The 13,748-nt window shown below is 37.8% G+C and overlaps 1 protein-coding gene across 1 annotated transcript in view; it reads left to right on the top strand.

The window, feature by feature from the left end:
- Nucleotides 1-13,748, top strand: part of Mroh9 (maestro heat like repeat family member 9) — a 57,070-nt gene that overhangs the window by 35,106 nt on the left and 8,216 nt on the right. The window contains exons 14-18 of the mRNA XM_012948866.2: nucleotides 748-868; nucleotides 6,544-6,681; nucleotides 8,731-8,907; nucleotides 13,238-13,390; nucleotides 13,493-13,609. Coding sequence (XP_012804320.2) covers nucleotides 748-868; nucleotides 6,544-6,681; nucleotides 8,731-8,907; nucleotides 13,238-13,390; nucleotides 13,493-13,609 — 706 coding nt within the window. The remainder of the gene's footprint in view (nucleotides 1-747; nucleotides 869-6,543; nucleotides 6,682-8,730; nucleotides 8,908-13,237; nucleotides 13,391-13,492; nucleotides 13,610-13,748) is intronic.

Below are 13,748 nucleotides of genomic sequence, written 5' to 3'. Positions count from 1 at the left end.
TAGCTTTCCAGGTTGCACCAGAAACTAACATATGAGAGTAATATATCATAATGTCTAAAGTATAGCATATTGGCACTCTATAAGTGGCTAATGCTTAAGCATCACTCTTGGTACTTGTGGATCTTCTTACTCAAAGTGTGGCCAATAGGCCATCGGCACCAATATCACCTGGGAGCTAACAATTAAAAGTCTCATGCGAGTAAACTGCCTGTGTGGTTGGTATATAAATATGGAAGTTTTAGAAGATGGATCTGCAATCTTGAAATAGAAACATTGTCATATCATCCTTCTATAGCCTATCTCTACCAATCTGATCCTGGACAATTTGTGAAGACAGCTTTGAGTGGCTACCGCTCAGATGTGCCTGGAAAATACACTTACTGTCCCTCCTCCTGAGTAACAGACCCAAAGTGGCATCTTCATTACTTAATTCAAAACTACAAAAGTGGCTTTGTGAGTGGCAGCATTCATGGCTCTCTTGGTTTGACTCTTAGAAAAGGGGGATGGTAACAAAAATAACGGAATTTTTGCAGAGACCCAAGCTTATATAAATCCCCAAAGTCTGTGTAGAATTCATAGTAGGGGCATTCTTTATTTTGAATGGGATAATATTGGAGAATAGATTTTCTTTTTAAATCTGGGAAATCAAAAGTACGATGACAATGATCGCAAGTTTACTAATATTTACTAGTCTTCATCATATTTTCTTCTTGGTTAACTTAGTGCCTTATTTTTACTCCTTTACAGAACTCTCAGTGACAACAACTTTCCTCAGTTTTCACAGACCTTACATTACCTCCACAAGATCTCAGGAGATAGTTCTAGAAGGTCAGAAGACAGTATCATCACAGTAATATTATTCACTGAAGTAAGTTTTAATAGGAAAAATTAAGTTCTCATCCCCAAGCCTTATATGAACTTAAATCAATACTAGAGCTACTCTTCTCCCTTTGTGGATATTCTCAATAAGACTAAAAAGAATAAAAGGTACCTGAAGTTATAAGTAGGGGGCAGGAACCTGGGTTGAACTAGACTATGGGAGGGTTGTCCCTATACATTGCTTAGGAGTTGGCTTTCATTATTAGATGGTCATTGTATTGCTAGAACCAGCCAGATATTTTTGCAGGCTTGTTAAAGTACATAGAGAGTAACTGAGCCTACAAAAGACAGTAAATGAATTGTACTGTCTTATAGACATTAAAAATAATAACTGGATAAGATGAAGACATAGATCCATACTACATTATACAGGAATATTTTACCATATATTGAATGTTACAGCAATGTCAAAAATGTTAAGGAAGTCCTGGTCACAAAAGTTCTAGAACTTGAAATGATTTGAATCTAATTTTTTCATGGAAGTATTATTGTAACAGGCAAAATGTCTAAGGCTTTCTAAAGATTGAGATGATTTTCAACATCATAGCAAGACAGTTAATAAGCTATGAGAGAAACATATATCCTATATTGTCCTTCAGTTTTTCAAATGGGTGTCATGTATTTGGCTCTCTCAGTTTATCTTATAAGTTAATTTTTATGGTGGTAAACTTCTATTTTTGTTTTCCTGGAAATAAGTGCATGAAAAATAACTTTGTTAAGCATTTTATTTTCAGTTTGCAGGATTTTTTTTTTTTCTGTCTTTCAGTGATTTTAATATATTTCCCTATTCTGCCCTGGCTTGCAAGGCTTCTGTTGAGAGTTCTGTTACCAGCTCTGTAGAGGCTCCCTTCTGTGTGATGGTGTTCTTGCTCTTGCTCCTTTCAGGAGTCTGGGCTTCACACTCAATGGTCAGATTACGTCGGCCTCTGAGTATTGCTCTTCAGGTTGCTTCTACTTGTACTTTAGTGCTTCACGAACCTGGCTGTCATATTTCTCCCAAGATTCAGGAAATTTGTCACCAGAATTCCTTCAAATGAACTTCTTATTACTTTTCTCCTCTTTTCTCTCTTCCCTTTCTTTTTATAATTCAATAATTTTTATGTTTGTTGATATTCCAAATGATGTCTTAGCTGTTCTGCTCTGATTTTTTTGTTCTTCTTAGCAAATAATTTCATGTGACTTCTCTTAGCTCAATAATTCTCTCTTCTGCAGGTTTGAGTCCGCTTTGGGAAAGGAGGTTGTAAATCATTTTCTTTCTTTTTTTTTTTTTTTTAACTGTCATTGTGGTCTTCAGCACCATGAGTTGAATTTTGTTAATTTGTAAGTATTTATTTTATTTTGCAGGGTAGGTGCATGCGCGAGCACGTGTGTGTGTGTGTGTGTGTGTGTGTGTGTGTGTGTGTGCGCGCGGTATGAGGCCATGTAGTATTTACTCCCGGCACTCACTTGCAGCAGGGTGCCCTTGCTAAGGGGAAATGTTTGCCATTGCACTTCAGCACTCCCTCTACCCTTCTCCCGGTTTCGAACGTGAGTTTGGAGTCATGTTTCTGTTGTGTTGTTGTTGTCTAGTTGCATGTTCTCTTGCATTTCGGTGAACTTCTTTAAGATGATTATTTTGAATTCTTTGTCAGGTATTTTTTAAATCTCAATTTTGTTCTTGCTGTTGCTGTTAGTTACTAGATTTTTTTATTAATTGGGAACTTTATTGTATGGACCCTTAATAGAAAGAAGGAGTGAATCATCAGGGTAAAAGAATCCCAGAGAGGGTGGAGAAAGCCTAATTCTAGAACCATGGGCCCTGGCCATGAACTGGTTTGTAACCCACAGACAGCTGTTGATCAAGGAGACCCACGAGGTCCCCAAAACATTATAGACCATTGCCAAAGGACATAGTTACCCATCAGTTCTAAATGGTAAGACCCTGTTGCTAAAGACACCAAAAGCTGCCAACACAGGACATTGTGAGGTCATGCTGGAATACAGGAGGAACCCAGCTCCCTGGTGGCCAGCATTTATAGTGCTAGAAAGTGCTATGTGAGCTGCTGGGGGATAATGGCTACCAATAGCATGAACAAGCAAGGGACCCCACAAGCTGTGAAGCCAACCAGTAGAACAAAATGTACATGCCTGTGCAATGGTAGCACACAACCTATGCAGGTAGCCGTTGGCTCTCTGATGGGAGAAGAGGCCCAGTGATAAAGAACTTATACTTGGTAATAGAAGCCAAATCAGAATCCTATGGATATTATGATGATACACTTCAGAGAGAAGCTCCCACTAACCTTCAGCCAAAAAGAGTGGAAAGACCCATCAAAATGGCTCTCAACTAACAATACTTATCCCCATGCCCCATGCTCTTCTCATTCTGGGTTGAAGGATGTTTTTTTTCTTTTACAGTTACTAGAACTTTATTGACCTCTGTCAGTATCATGTTTGTCTGAGTTTTCATTGCACAGTTGTCTGTCCATTTGCATCAGTATATACATTTGAAAAGCAAACACGTCTTCTAGAATGTATACATAGTTTAGGCAGATAAAGATCTCCTCTTGGAGGGGCTGGAGGGATGGCTTAGCAGTTAAGGCATTTGCCTGAGAAGCCTAAGGACCCTGGTTCAATACCCCAGGACCCACGTTAGCCAGATGCACAAGAGGGTGCACGCAACTGAAGTTCATCTGCAGTGGCGGGAGGCCCTGGCGCGTCCATACTCTCTCTGTCTTTTTCTCTGTCAAATAAATAAAAATAAAATATTTTTTAAAAAGATCTCTTCTTGGGTTCCTAGGCTAATGGGATTACCTCCAAGATTATGGCTGAATAGAATTGGATCTAAATCATGTGGCTGCTACTGCAACTGGTGGTGGACCTGGTACTAGCAGCTCAGGCATGCATGAATACTGCATGGCCCATAGGTTAAGTAAGCTTCATCTAGGGCCTTGGCTAGTTGGGGTGGCACTGGCATGAGGGTCTGCTTCAGGGTCCACAAGTGGCAGATCTGTTACCAAGTGTGAGAATGGAAATAACTCTCTTTCTGACCCATGGGAAGATTCTTATTGTGTCATTGGATGGGTCCTTGAATAGTACTGGCCCAAAAATGATACCTAATGACATTGAAACTAAGTCAAAGATGACTTCACTGTCTATACCCAAGACCATGGCTTTTAACACCACTTTCAAGTTATATACTGGTGTGTCACCCAGTGTGTCCGTTTGGACAGATTCCTTCAAAACTGTAGCTAAGAAGGCACTATGGCCAAGTTACAGTGTTGTTTAAGGATCTGCTATAGGACCAAGGGTGACAGACCTGTCACCATTTTGTAAGTCCCAAATTAATAACTGAATCATAAAAAGTCATCAACAGATACTAAAACAATTAAATGAAGTGTTGAAGAGCAGAATAGCTACATGAGACCTGATTACTACTCCACAGAATACGAAGTAAACACTTAGGGAAACTTTACGTTGTGATGAGAAGTCATCTTTCAGAATTATTCTGAATCCTGTTATTGTCAAAAAAGATGGGATCTAAATGAGAAAATTATATTAAAGTTATGAAGGGACTTTTTTCATTAAGAGAGAGAGAGACCTTTATTATTCCCATAGGGAAGGGAGACACAGGAGAACACTAAGAACTACAGTGGGTACCTGGAAAATAAAACAGGACGAAGGGAATTATTTTTTTCAGGTACACAAGCCAGGGCCCACTGCTAGAGAATCTGGTTGGGATGAAGATGTAAGCTTCATGTACAAGTGCCCAGGAGAACCTATGCACATCTTTGGTTAAGAACTTCTAGTCTGAGCAATCCACTGAGGAGGAACCTCGGTGGAGTAGGGTGGGGAGGAGGAAAGGTACCAACAGCTGTTGTGTCCGGACAAAGTTTCTACTAAATAACAAAAGAGCCTCTCACACATAAACTTGATGGAAAATCTTAATCTATTCCTTGCTTTTTTCTTACTATTCATTTTATCTTTTTAATATTATATTGCTTCAAAGTATTTAATTTCATGACTTCTGAACACAGTGCATTAGATTTATTAATCCTATTATTTTTGTTACCCAGCTCAATGACTATTGCTTTTTTATTTTATTATTTCCTTATACTTGTTTTATTTACCCCTACTTTGTATTTTGTGATAATTTATTACTATTATCCCAGAAAATAATTTGTTTACTTTAGTATTGCTTTTAAAGTATGGTATGCAAACACAAGTTATGCATGGGCTTCCAACTGCAGTATCAATGTCTATTTTATTACACAATTATTCTATTGTTTTTCACAGCTTCAGAACAATTCTTCTTTTATGTCTGATCTTCTCTGTGAGTAAAGGTTTTAACTTACAAATTGAAGAAAAGTTCTCTTGAATTTCTATGTGCGTGTATAGGCTTTCTTTCATTCTCATTTAAATGGTATCCTTTTATAGCAGTCATTTATTTTAGGGAAGTAATTGAATCTCTGTTGAACTAATATTTAACTTTCTGTGGAATTTCTGTGTAAGGCTTTTAAAAGAAGACCATTGTCTCTCCTTGCTCTCACTCACTGACTCCCTCCTCACTCACTTTTGCCCTCAGTCTTTGCTTTCACTTCTCTCTATATTTCCTCGACATAGTAATGTTTAAAATATTTCTATGAAAATTGTGTTTCTGAGAGATGTTTTTAATCTACATACTTGGCTCCCAGGTGAGAGCATGAGCATGATGGGTCAGCTTTACCGTGTCTTAATTGTGAGCACTAGGTATTAAAGACCAAGCCTCTTCCACTTGGCCTCCGGGTCTAATCTCACTGCAACGGGCCCACCCTCATCATCTTTTATTCTACTTCTCCTGTCATATGTCTTTTAGGTGTCCAAACGTACCACAATTTTGCTTTTCTTTATAAATCAAATTATTTTCATCAGTTTGAATTCAGTATTCCTATAATGGTTCTTGTAGCATTCCAATACTGGACGTCCATCAGCAACACTATTTTCTTAGAATAGTATAGAGTATGGTCCTATGTATACTTGCAGTTTCACCAGCTAGTTTTCTAGCTGCCCAGGGTCATGGATAAGGTCTGGTTTTGCTAGCCACTGTATCCCCATTTACTATTTCACCTTGCAGCATACATAAACACATTCTGCCAAGAAACTCACCCATTTGGTAATAATCCAAACAAAAGACTAAGATTATGCCATTATGTCACGTATGTCATTCAGCTTCCAACAATGGAAAGAAATCATCAAAACAAAACTAAAACTAAGCACAGCATCTGATTGTTATCTCCCTCATCATCAAAGAAATATGATTAGGAAAACATGTTTATATATACTAAAACTCATAGATTTGGTGTGATTTGCATTCTAGTTTCAGTGAAAATGTCTAGACTTTTATTATAACCAAAAAATATATTTTGCCTGATTCTGCTAGCTAATTATTTTTTTTAATTTTTTTTTATTTGTTTATTTGAGAGCGACAGACACAGAGAGAAAGACAGATAAAGGGAGAGAGAGAGAATGGGCACGCCAGGGCTTCTTCCAGCCTCTGCAAATGAACTCCAGACGCGTGTGCCCCCTTGTGCATCTGGCTAACGTGGGACCTGGAGAACCAAGGCTCGAACCCGGGTCCTTAGGCTTCACAGGCAAGCGCTTAACCGCCAAGCCATCTCTCCAGGCCAGCTAATTTTTTTTTTTCAGCTCCTAAACAACTTTTTCAAGGACCCATTCCCAGAAGAATTTTTAGTCCTCTACAAAAATTGGGTCAATGATCCCAATCCGGAAGTCAGCAAATTGAGCCTTCAGAAGATCGGCAGCATGGCACCAGTCATCAATAATGTAAGTGTGATTTGTCTTTCAGCACCACGAACATCAGCATCTGGTATTGCTCAATATCTTTATGATAAAACATTCGTAATTTGTTCAGTTTCTACCAAAGGAAAAAAAAAAAAAAACAATATCAAGATCTGAAACTGAATTGAATAGAAAGGATGTTAATCCGCATAGTGGTTTTACCACTTATTGTGCTTAGAATTTAATTTGTCATCATTGCCCTACATAAGCATCCTTCTTACAGTTTTAAATCACAAACATGTTGATTTCCTCCCCATACCTGTGCACACACTACCTTCTGTCTTAGAGGGCCCTTTCACGTGTAACCCTTCCCACTTTACCAATACGTGTTCACATTTTTGTTGTTTTTCAAGGATGACCTCAAGTCAGACTTCACTGAATATTCTGACCTCTAGAAACCTCACCTTTCTAAGAGCAATGCCAACCAGGAACGTCTGCTTGAGACATGTTTTATATCAGTGATGCTCAGAGTATGGTGCTTGAGCTAACAGTGTGACAATCACCGGGGAATTTGTTAGAAATATAAATTAATTCCCCACCCCCACAGGCCTACAGGAGCAGAAATTCTGGGTTGGGGTCTAGCACTCGGTGTTTTTAAATCTTCACTAATAGAGATTAAAGATGAGAATCATTGTCTTACCTTGTTTTCCATTAACACATATGAATACATCTTGCCTCCCAGGTCAATTGAATCTAAGCATGCTCCAGTGTTTGTAATTCCAACTTCCAAAGTATTTTTGCACAATTTTGAGAAGATAGGAAAGGCATAGATTATTGTTGATTGTTAATAATAAATCTGTTCTGATCCACTGAGCAGAGTTTCTAAAAGCAGAATGCCTGTCTTTGGGTGCCTCATTTGTATTTCAAATTGCAAGAGCCATGGACCATCTGCTTAAAATAAGCCATACAAGGCATTGAGAGTTTTGTTTTTTATTTTTGGGGTTTTTTTTAGCAGTAAACTTATTTGAGTAAGCAGAAAGTTATATACTGCTTTGTCCAGAGTTAATTTCCATGATACTCATAAGAGAGAATTGGGGCTGGTGAGATTAGCCAATGGTAAAGGCACTTGCTTACAAAGCCTGCCAGCTTAGGTTCAATTCCTCAGTACCCACATAAGACCAGATGTACAAAGTGGTACAGGCATCTGAAATTTGTTTGCAGCAGCAAGAGGACTGGTGTACCCATTCTCTCTTTCCCTTCTGTCTTTGTCTCCTTTCTCTCTTTCTTTCTGCTTGCAAATAAATATTTTAATAAATATTTTTAAAGAGAGACCCTGGTTCAAGGCTAGTTGGGAGACTAATAGAGAAGTAATGGTATTTTACTGCCAGAAATAAAAATTCCACTTGGGGCAAAGAGTTCTTAACTTTATTTTTTCTTCAAGGTATTATTTTGGTAAATAATTCAATTATTCCCATTTCCCTTACCATTCTTTTTTTTTTCTAGTTTCACCCATTTCTGTCTTTCTTCCCCTTCTATTTTCTTCAGCTTTCCTCTGAAGTTGACTCCCATGATTTCCTTCAGGGGCTCAACAGCTCTCCTGCCCAAATAAGTCACTGTTTTCTACGTTAGAGGTCATACTGCTAGTGATGTATTCATAAATGTACAGCGACCAGCTCTCTGAAAACAAGTCCAATTTTTTCTTGTATAATTTTCCCACTGTGACTACTTATAAATTATCAAACATATGTTAATAAATATAGAACAGGAAAGATGCATAATAGCACATTACTTAGTATTCCCATCATTCAGGTACTGTAGATAAATAACCTTAATGCTATAGAAAGTAAAATATACTGAAAGAATTAAGAATTGATCATTTATTATTTATTAACTATGGCTTGACTTAATTTTACATGCATATGATTCAATTTATAATAATGATTGTTTTAAATACTCAATTTACAAAACTTTGAACAATTTGACATAGCACTCATGAGTCAGTACCAGCATGGTGGACTCAGGAGTGTGAGTATCAAATATCAGTTCAAGCATCCTAGGCCCAAAGTTCTACCATCTTCTTTGTCTTGTGTGTAGACAGAAAATATCTGCAGCTTACTGATGGCTGTGCTGGATGCCTTCCTTTCCAAAGAAAAGACTGTTGTAATCCGGGCTTTGCTCACCCTACGAAGGATTTTGGTCAAACTGGACAAGGCCACCTACTCCTCAGTGTGCATCAAAATTGCATCCAGCTACTTTCCTCTGATGGATCATGTGAGTGGCCCAGTTATATGTGTGACAATATTAGGTTTGTAGTTCAGTTAAAGGCCCAGATGATGCAATGATCTTATATCCTGAAGTAAGTCAACAGAACACAGCTAATTTTTGCATAGCTATCATTTCTTTTTCTGGAAATAATAATATTTACTTTATTATTCTACAAGGAAAAACTATATTTTGAGAACACAGAAAAGTCTGTCTGTAAATAAAGACAATCTGGGCCAGAGAAATGGCTCATTGGATAAAATGCCATGCAAGTGTGAATACCTGATTTCAGATCCCCAGAACACATTTTTTTTTAAGAGAAAATCAAACCATCTCTGTGGTTGGATGAAAGAGAATTTTAGCTTAGTGGATGCATTGATTCACCCTGGACCTGCACTGAATGGGTACAGATCCCTCATCTGTCTCTGACTAGCTTTTATGTATTCCTAGCAAGAAATTCCTTCATTCTCTTGATGTTTAGATGAAAGAGGATTTGAGCTTAGTGGATGTATTGATTCACCCTGGACTGGATTGGGTAGGTACAAATCCCTCAACTAACTGTCTCTGAGTAGCTGTTCTGAATTATTAGCAAGAGTTTCTTCATCCTTGTGATGTTTGGTTTCACCACCCTTAAAACAGACCCAGCCATGGGTTTATTATAAGGTAAACAGTTGATATGGGCAATGTTTATATATATATATAAAATATATATTTGGTTTTCAAGTACCTCACTAGAGCTGGAGAGATGGCTCCATGGGTATAATGAGGACTGGAATTCAGATTCACAGAACACATATCAGTTGCAGGATATAGTGGCACAATCCTGTAATCCCAGTGATAAGGAGGTATAGACCCAGGAACTTGCTGGCTAGCTAGTCTAACCACATGGGAGAGCACTAAATTCACCACGATATCGTGTCACAAAGAATAAGGTGGAGAGTGACTGGGGAAGACACTGGACATCGGCCTCTGGCCTACACATACACACACCCCCATGCACACTTACACATATATACATACATATGCCCAGAGTTGAATGAAAGTAAGGTATTTGAGTAAATAAGAATTCTTTGGGTATGTCATAAGGAATCCATATTGTTTGTGTTGGTCTGTCTGTTTTTGAGGTGTCTTACCATGTCACCCTGTCTAGCCTAAGAGCTTTAGTCTTCCTGTATAATCCTCCTGACTCCTTGGATGAAGTCATGTATCACCACACCAGTGAAAACCTGTATTTTTATTATTTCTATAATTGTCTCTACACCAATTAATTAGTTCATTGTATATATTATTCTACCAAATTTTGAGTTCTTAATTACTATTTTTTTTAATGAAGGGCACAATATTTTCAAATTACAAAATGGGATATGTAGCAAAATGACTTTTATAAAGATATAATAATGACAGTAATGATAATTGTACCTTCTATTTACTGTGCATTACTATGTGAAAGACATTGTTCTGTAGTATTTATAAGCCCTACTTTAGTCATTTCCCTATGCTTCTCTATTGTTATTACTACCATCATCATTATTATCTCGTTTACATATATGGAAACAGGCAAACTGATGTCCATGTTTGGAGAAATTCACATGCCTAATAAAGTACTTGGTATATTTTTAAAGTATATTCAAAATTGGCTCATAAGCATTTCCTGGAAACTAGATGATGAAATTTTAAATTAGACTCTTCCTCTGAAGTGAAATTTTTCTTTTAGAATCTTTATGTTACGATCATTTATGTACCTTCCCATTTGGCAAAAGCGGTCCTTGAATACCTAATTCTGTGTGTGAATATACAAAGGACTCTCACTGGGCATCAGAATCAGTTCCACAAAGGCCTCTGGCATTGAACACAGTATGCTAACATGACTGTGAACATTTTTCTAGGAATTTCAAACTATGTGGAGGAGTTTGAGAGCATGTATCCTAGAATATCCTAGTTATAGAGTATCATAATTTATATACTTTTTGAATGTCATTAAATACTAAACAACTTCCCAAATTTAAAAGAAACTCACTTTTCATAGGAAAAAATCTTAATGCGAACCATATTTTCTTAAATAAACATTTTTACTTTTTTATTAGAACTTGTCATACATGTACATAGTTTATTTTGACCAGAATCACCTTCACTCTTTTCTTTAGTCCTCCCTCTCAACACACCATCCACATAACCCCTTCTTACTTTCCAACTAGCTCATCTAGTTTGATGTCTATTTTTTTTTTACTTTCCTCCATCATCCTTGCTAACAGACTCAATATTATGCAGGTAACAACTACTATGAGGTCATCAATGCAATAGCTGTTTTGTGTCCAGAAGAAAACATTCCAATGCATTTCTCCTTATCCCTGGTCTTACTTTCTTTCCACATTTCTTCTGTACTGTTCCCTGAGCAAAACATATCCATTTAGCCAAATAACATTAGTAACTTCCCCCTGGGCCATATGACCTTTTATTTATTCATTATTTGAGAGAGAGAAAGAGAGAGAATAAGTATTCCAGAGTCCCTAGCCACTGCAAACAAACTCCAGGCACAAGTGCCACCTTGTGCATCCGGCTTACATGGGTCCTGGAGAATCAAACCTGGGTCTTTAGGCTTTATAGGCAGGTGCCTTAAGCACTAAGCCATCTCTCCAGCCCTGCCTATAACCTTCTCAATCATCATCTTTTGATTAGGTTTTCAGTCCCAGGTATAAATTTCCTCCTGTGGAGTGGGCCTCAAATACAATCAGAAGTTGGTTACTCCCGTTACGGTCATGCCACTATTATACTAGTAAGCACAATTTTCCTGTACTCAACGGAACCTATTTTGTTCAGCCAGTCACAATACTTTTTCCAACTTTATTAAGGTAAATTTGACAAATAAAAATTGTATGTATTTGCCGGGCGTTGTGGCGCATGCCTTTAATCCCAGCACTCGGGAGGCAGAGGTAGGAGGATCTCCGAGAGTTCGAGGCCACCCTGAGACTACATAGTGAATTCCAGGTCAGCCTGAGCCAGAGTGAGACCCTACCTTGAAAAAAAAAAAATTGTATGTATTAATGTGGTACACTATGATGGGTTATTAACTTACTTTCATACATGAATATGTGGATGTGGATGGACAGAGGAAAGCCTCAAGGTGTCTGTGCTCTTCTTTTTACTTTCCTGGAGACAGGATTTCTTGCCACTGCAAACAAACATGGTTAGCTGGCTCATAAAATTTGGATTCTCCCAGCACCACTTCCCACTGTTACAGGTGTGTTAAGAACACAGAGACATACACAAATCTGTGCTTGGCTTTATATGGATGCTGTGGAAGACTGAACTTAGATTGGCAGGTTTTGCAAGCAAGTGCCTTTAACCATTGAGCAGTCTCCCCAGCCCCTGATGTAATGTAATATATTCATATACTATAACAACTTCAAACCAAGAAAATTGATATATCTGTTACCTGACAGCTTTTTGCCATAATAACATTAATATCTATCCTCTTAACATTTTTGAGTACAAAATGCATTATTATTAACTGAAATCACAATGTAATATACTAGATCTACACGGCTTATTCCTCCTAAGACTGTACCTTTTAATACGCACTTTGTCCATTCTCCCCTAGCCAGCCACCCCCAGATCCCAGCAGCTATCGTCCTACTCTGCTTCTATGAGTTCAACTTTGTACATTAGCCATAGAATTGAGACCACACATTATATTTTCTTTCTATGCCTGTCTTATTTCACTCATTATTATGTCTTCCAAATTCAGCCATATTTCTTCTACAACAATGAGCTTGTCTTCTTTATTATGGCCAAAAGTGTGTGTGTGTGTTCAGACATAAATGAATTCACATGAGCACTTGTATTTTTTTTATTTTTTATTTACTTATTTGAGAGCGACAGACAGAGAGAGAAAGAGGCAGAGAGAGAGAGAGAGAGAGAGAGAATGTTGTGCCAGGGCCTCCAGCCACTGCAAATGAACTCCAGATGCATGTGACCCCTTGTGCATCTGGCTAACGTGGGTCCTGGGGAATCGAGCCTTGAACCGGGGTCCTTAGGCTTCACAGGCAAGCGCTTAACCACTAAGCCATCTCTCCAGCCTGAACACTTGTACTTTTTATCTGTTCCTTCATTAATAAGCATTCAGGTTGAATCTATATCTTGCCTATCATGGATAATGGGGAAGAAAATCTCAGGATAAAATCAAAAGAAGAGCTGACTTAGTCCACTCTTTACTAAAAGTGATAATTATGTAGATTAAAAATATATATATTTATATAGAGTACATGTGCCATGATTAAAGAAGGAAATATTAATATTATGATAAAATAAGACTTTTATCTTTTACTGTGTGCATATTCAGGTCAATGGTGGCATTCGAAGCATGGCCATTCGACACTTTGGTGAATTGCTTATAGATATGAAGCAGTACAGACTATTGTTGAACAGTGTTGTCCTAGGAGGCCTTGTGCCCCTAATCTTGTTTTTGGAGGATACAGAAACAAGAGTAGTGCAAGTAAGACCTTTGATCTTGTTTCTTATATATATGTATATATGTTTAAATTCCAGTGTTTTATGTAATGGCAAATCAATTTTCTTTGATCTTTTTCTCTCACAGGCATGTAGATATACCTTAGAAATCTGTGACTTAGAACTGAAGTGGTCGATATCGCATTTGCTGAAAGATGGAAATTACAGTTTTGAATTGGTGGTGCTCAACATCTGTAACAATCTTGTAAGTAGGCCTTTCTCAACATTGACGATGTGTTGTACCATTTTCTTCTTACTTTAAGCCAAATACCTGTAACATGTGTGTGTGTGTGTGTGTGTGTGTGTGTGTGTGTGTGTGTGTGTGTGTTTGTGGAGAGAGAGAG

This window comes from Jaculus jaculus, chromosome 1, assembly GCF_020740685.1.
Source record: "Jaculus jaculus isolate mJacJac1 chromosome 1, mJacJac1.mat.Y.cur, whole genome shotgun sequence".
In the NCBI taxonomy this organism is placed as follows: domain Eukaryota; kingdom Metazoa; phylum Chordata; class Mammalia; order Rodentia; family Dipodidae; genus Jaculus; species Jaculus jaculus.
This window is presented reverse-complemented; position numbering and strand designations above follow the sequence as displayed.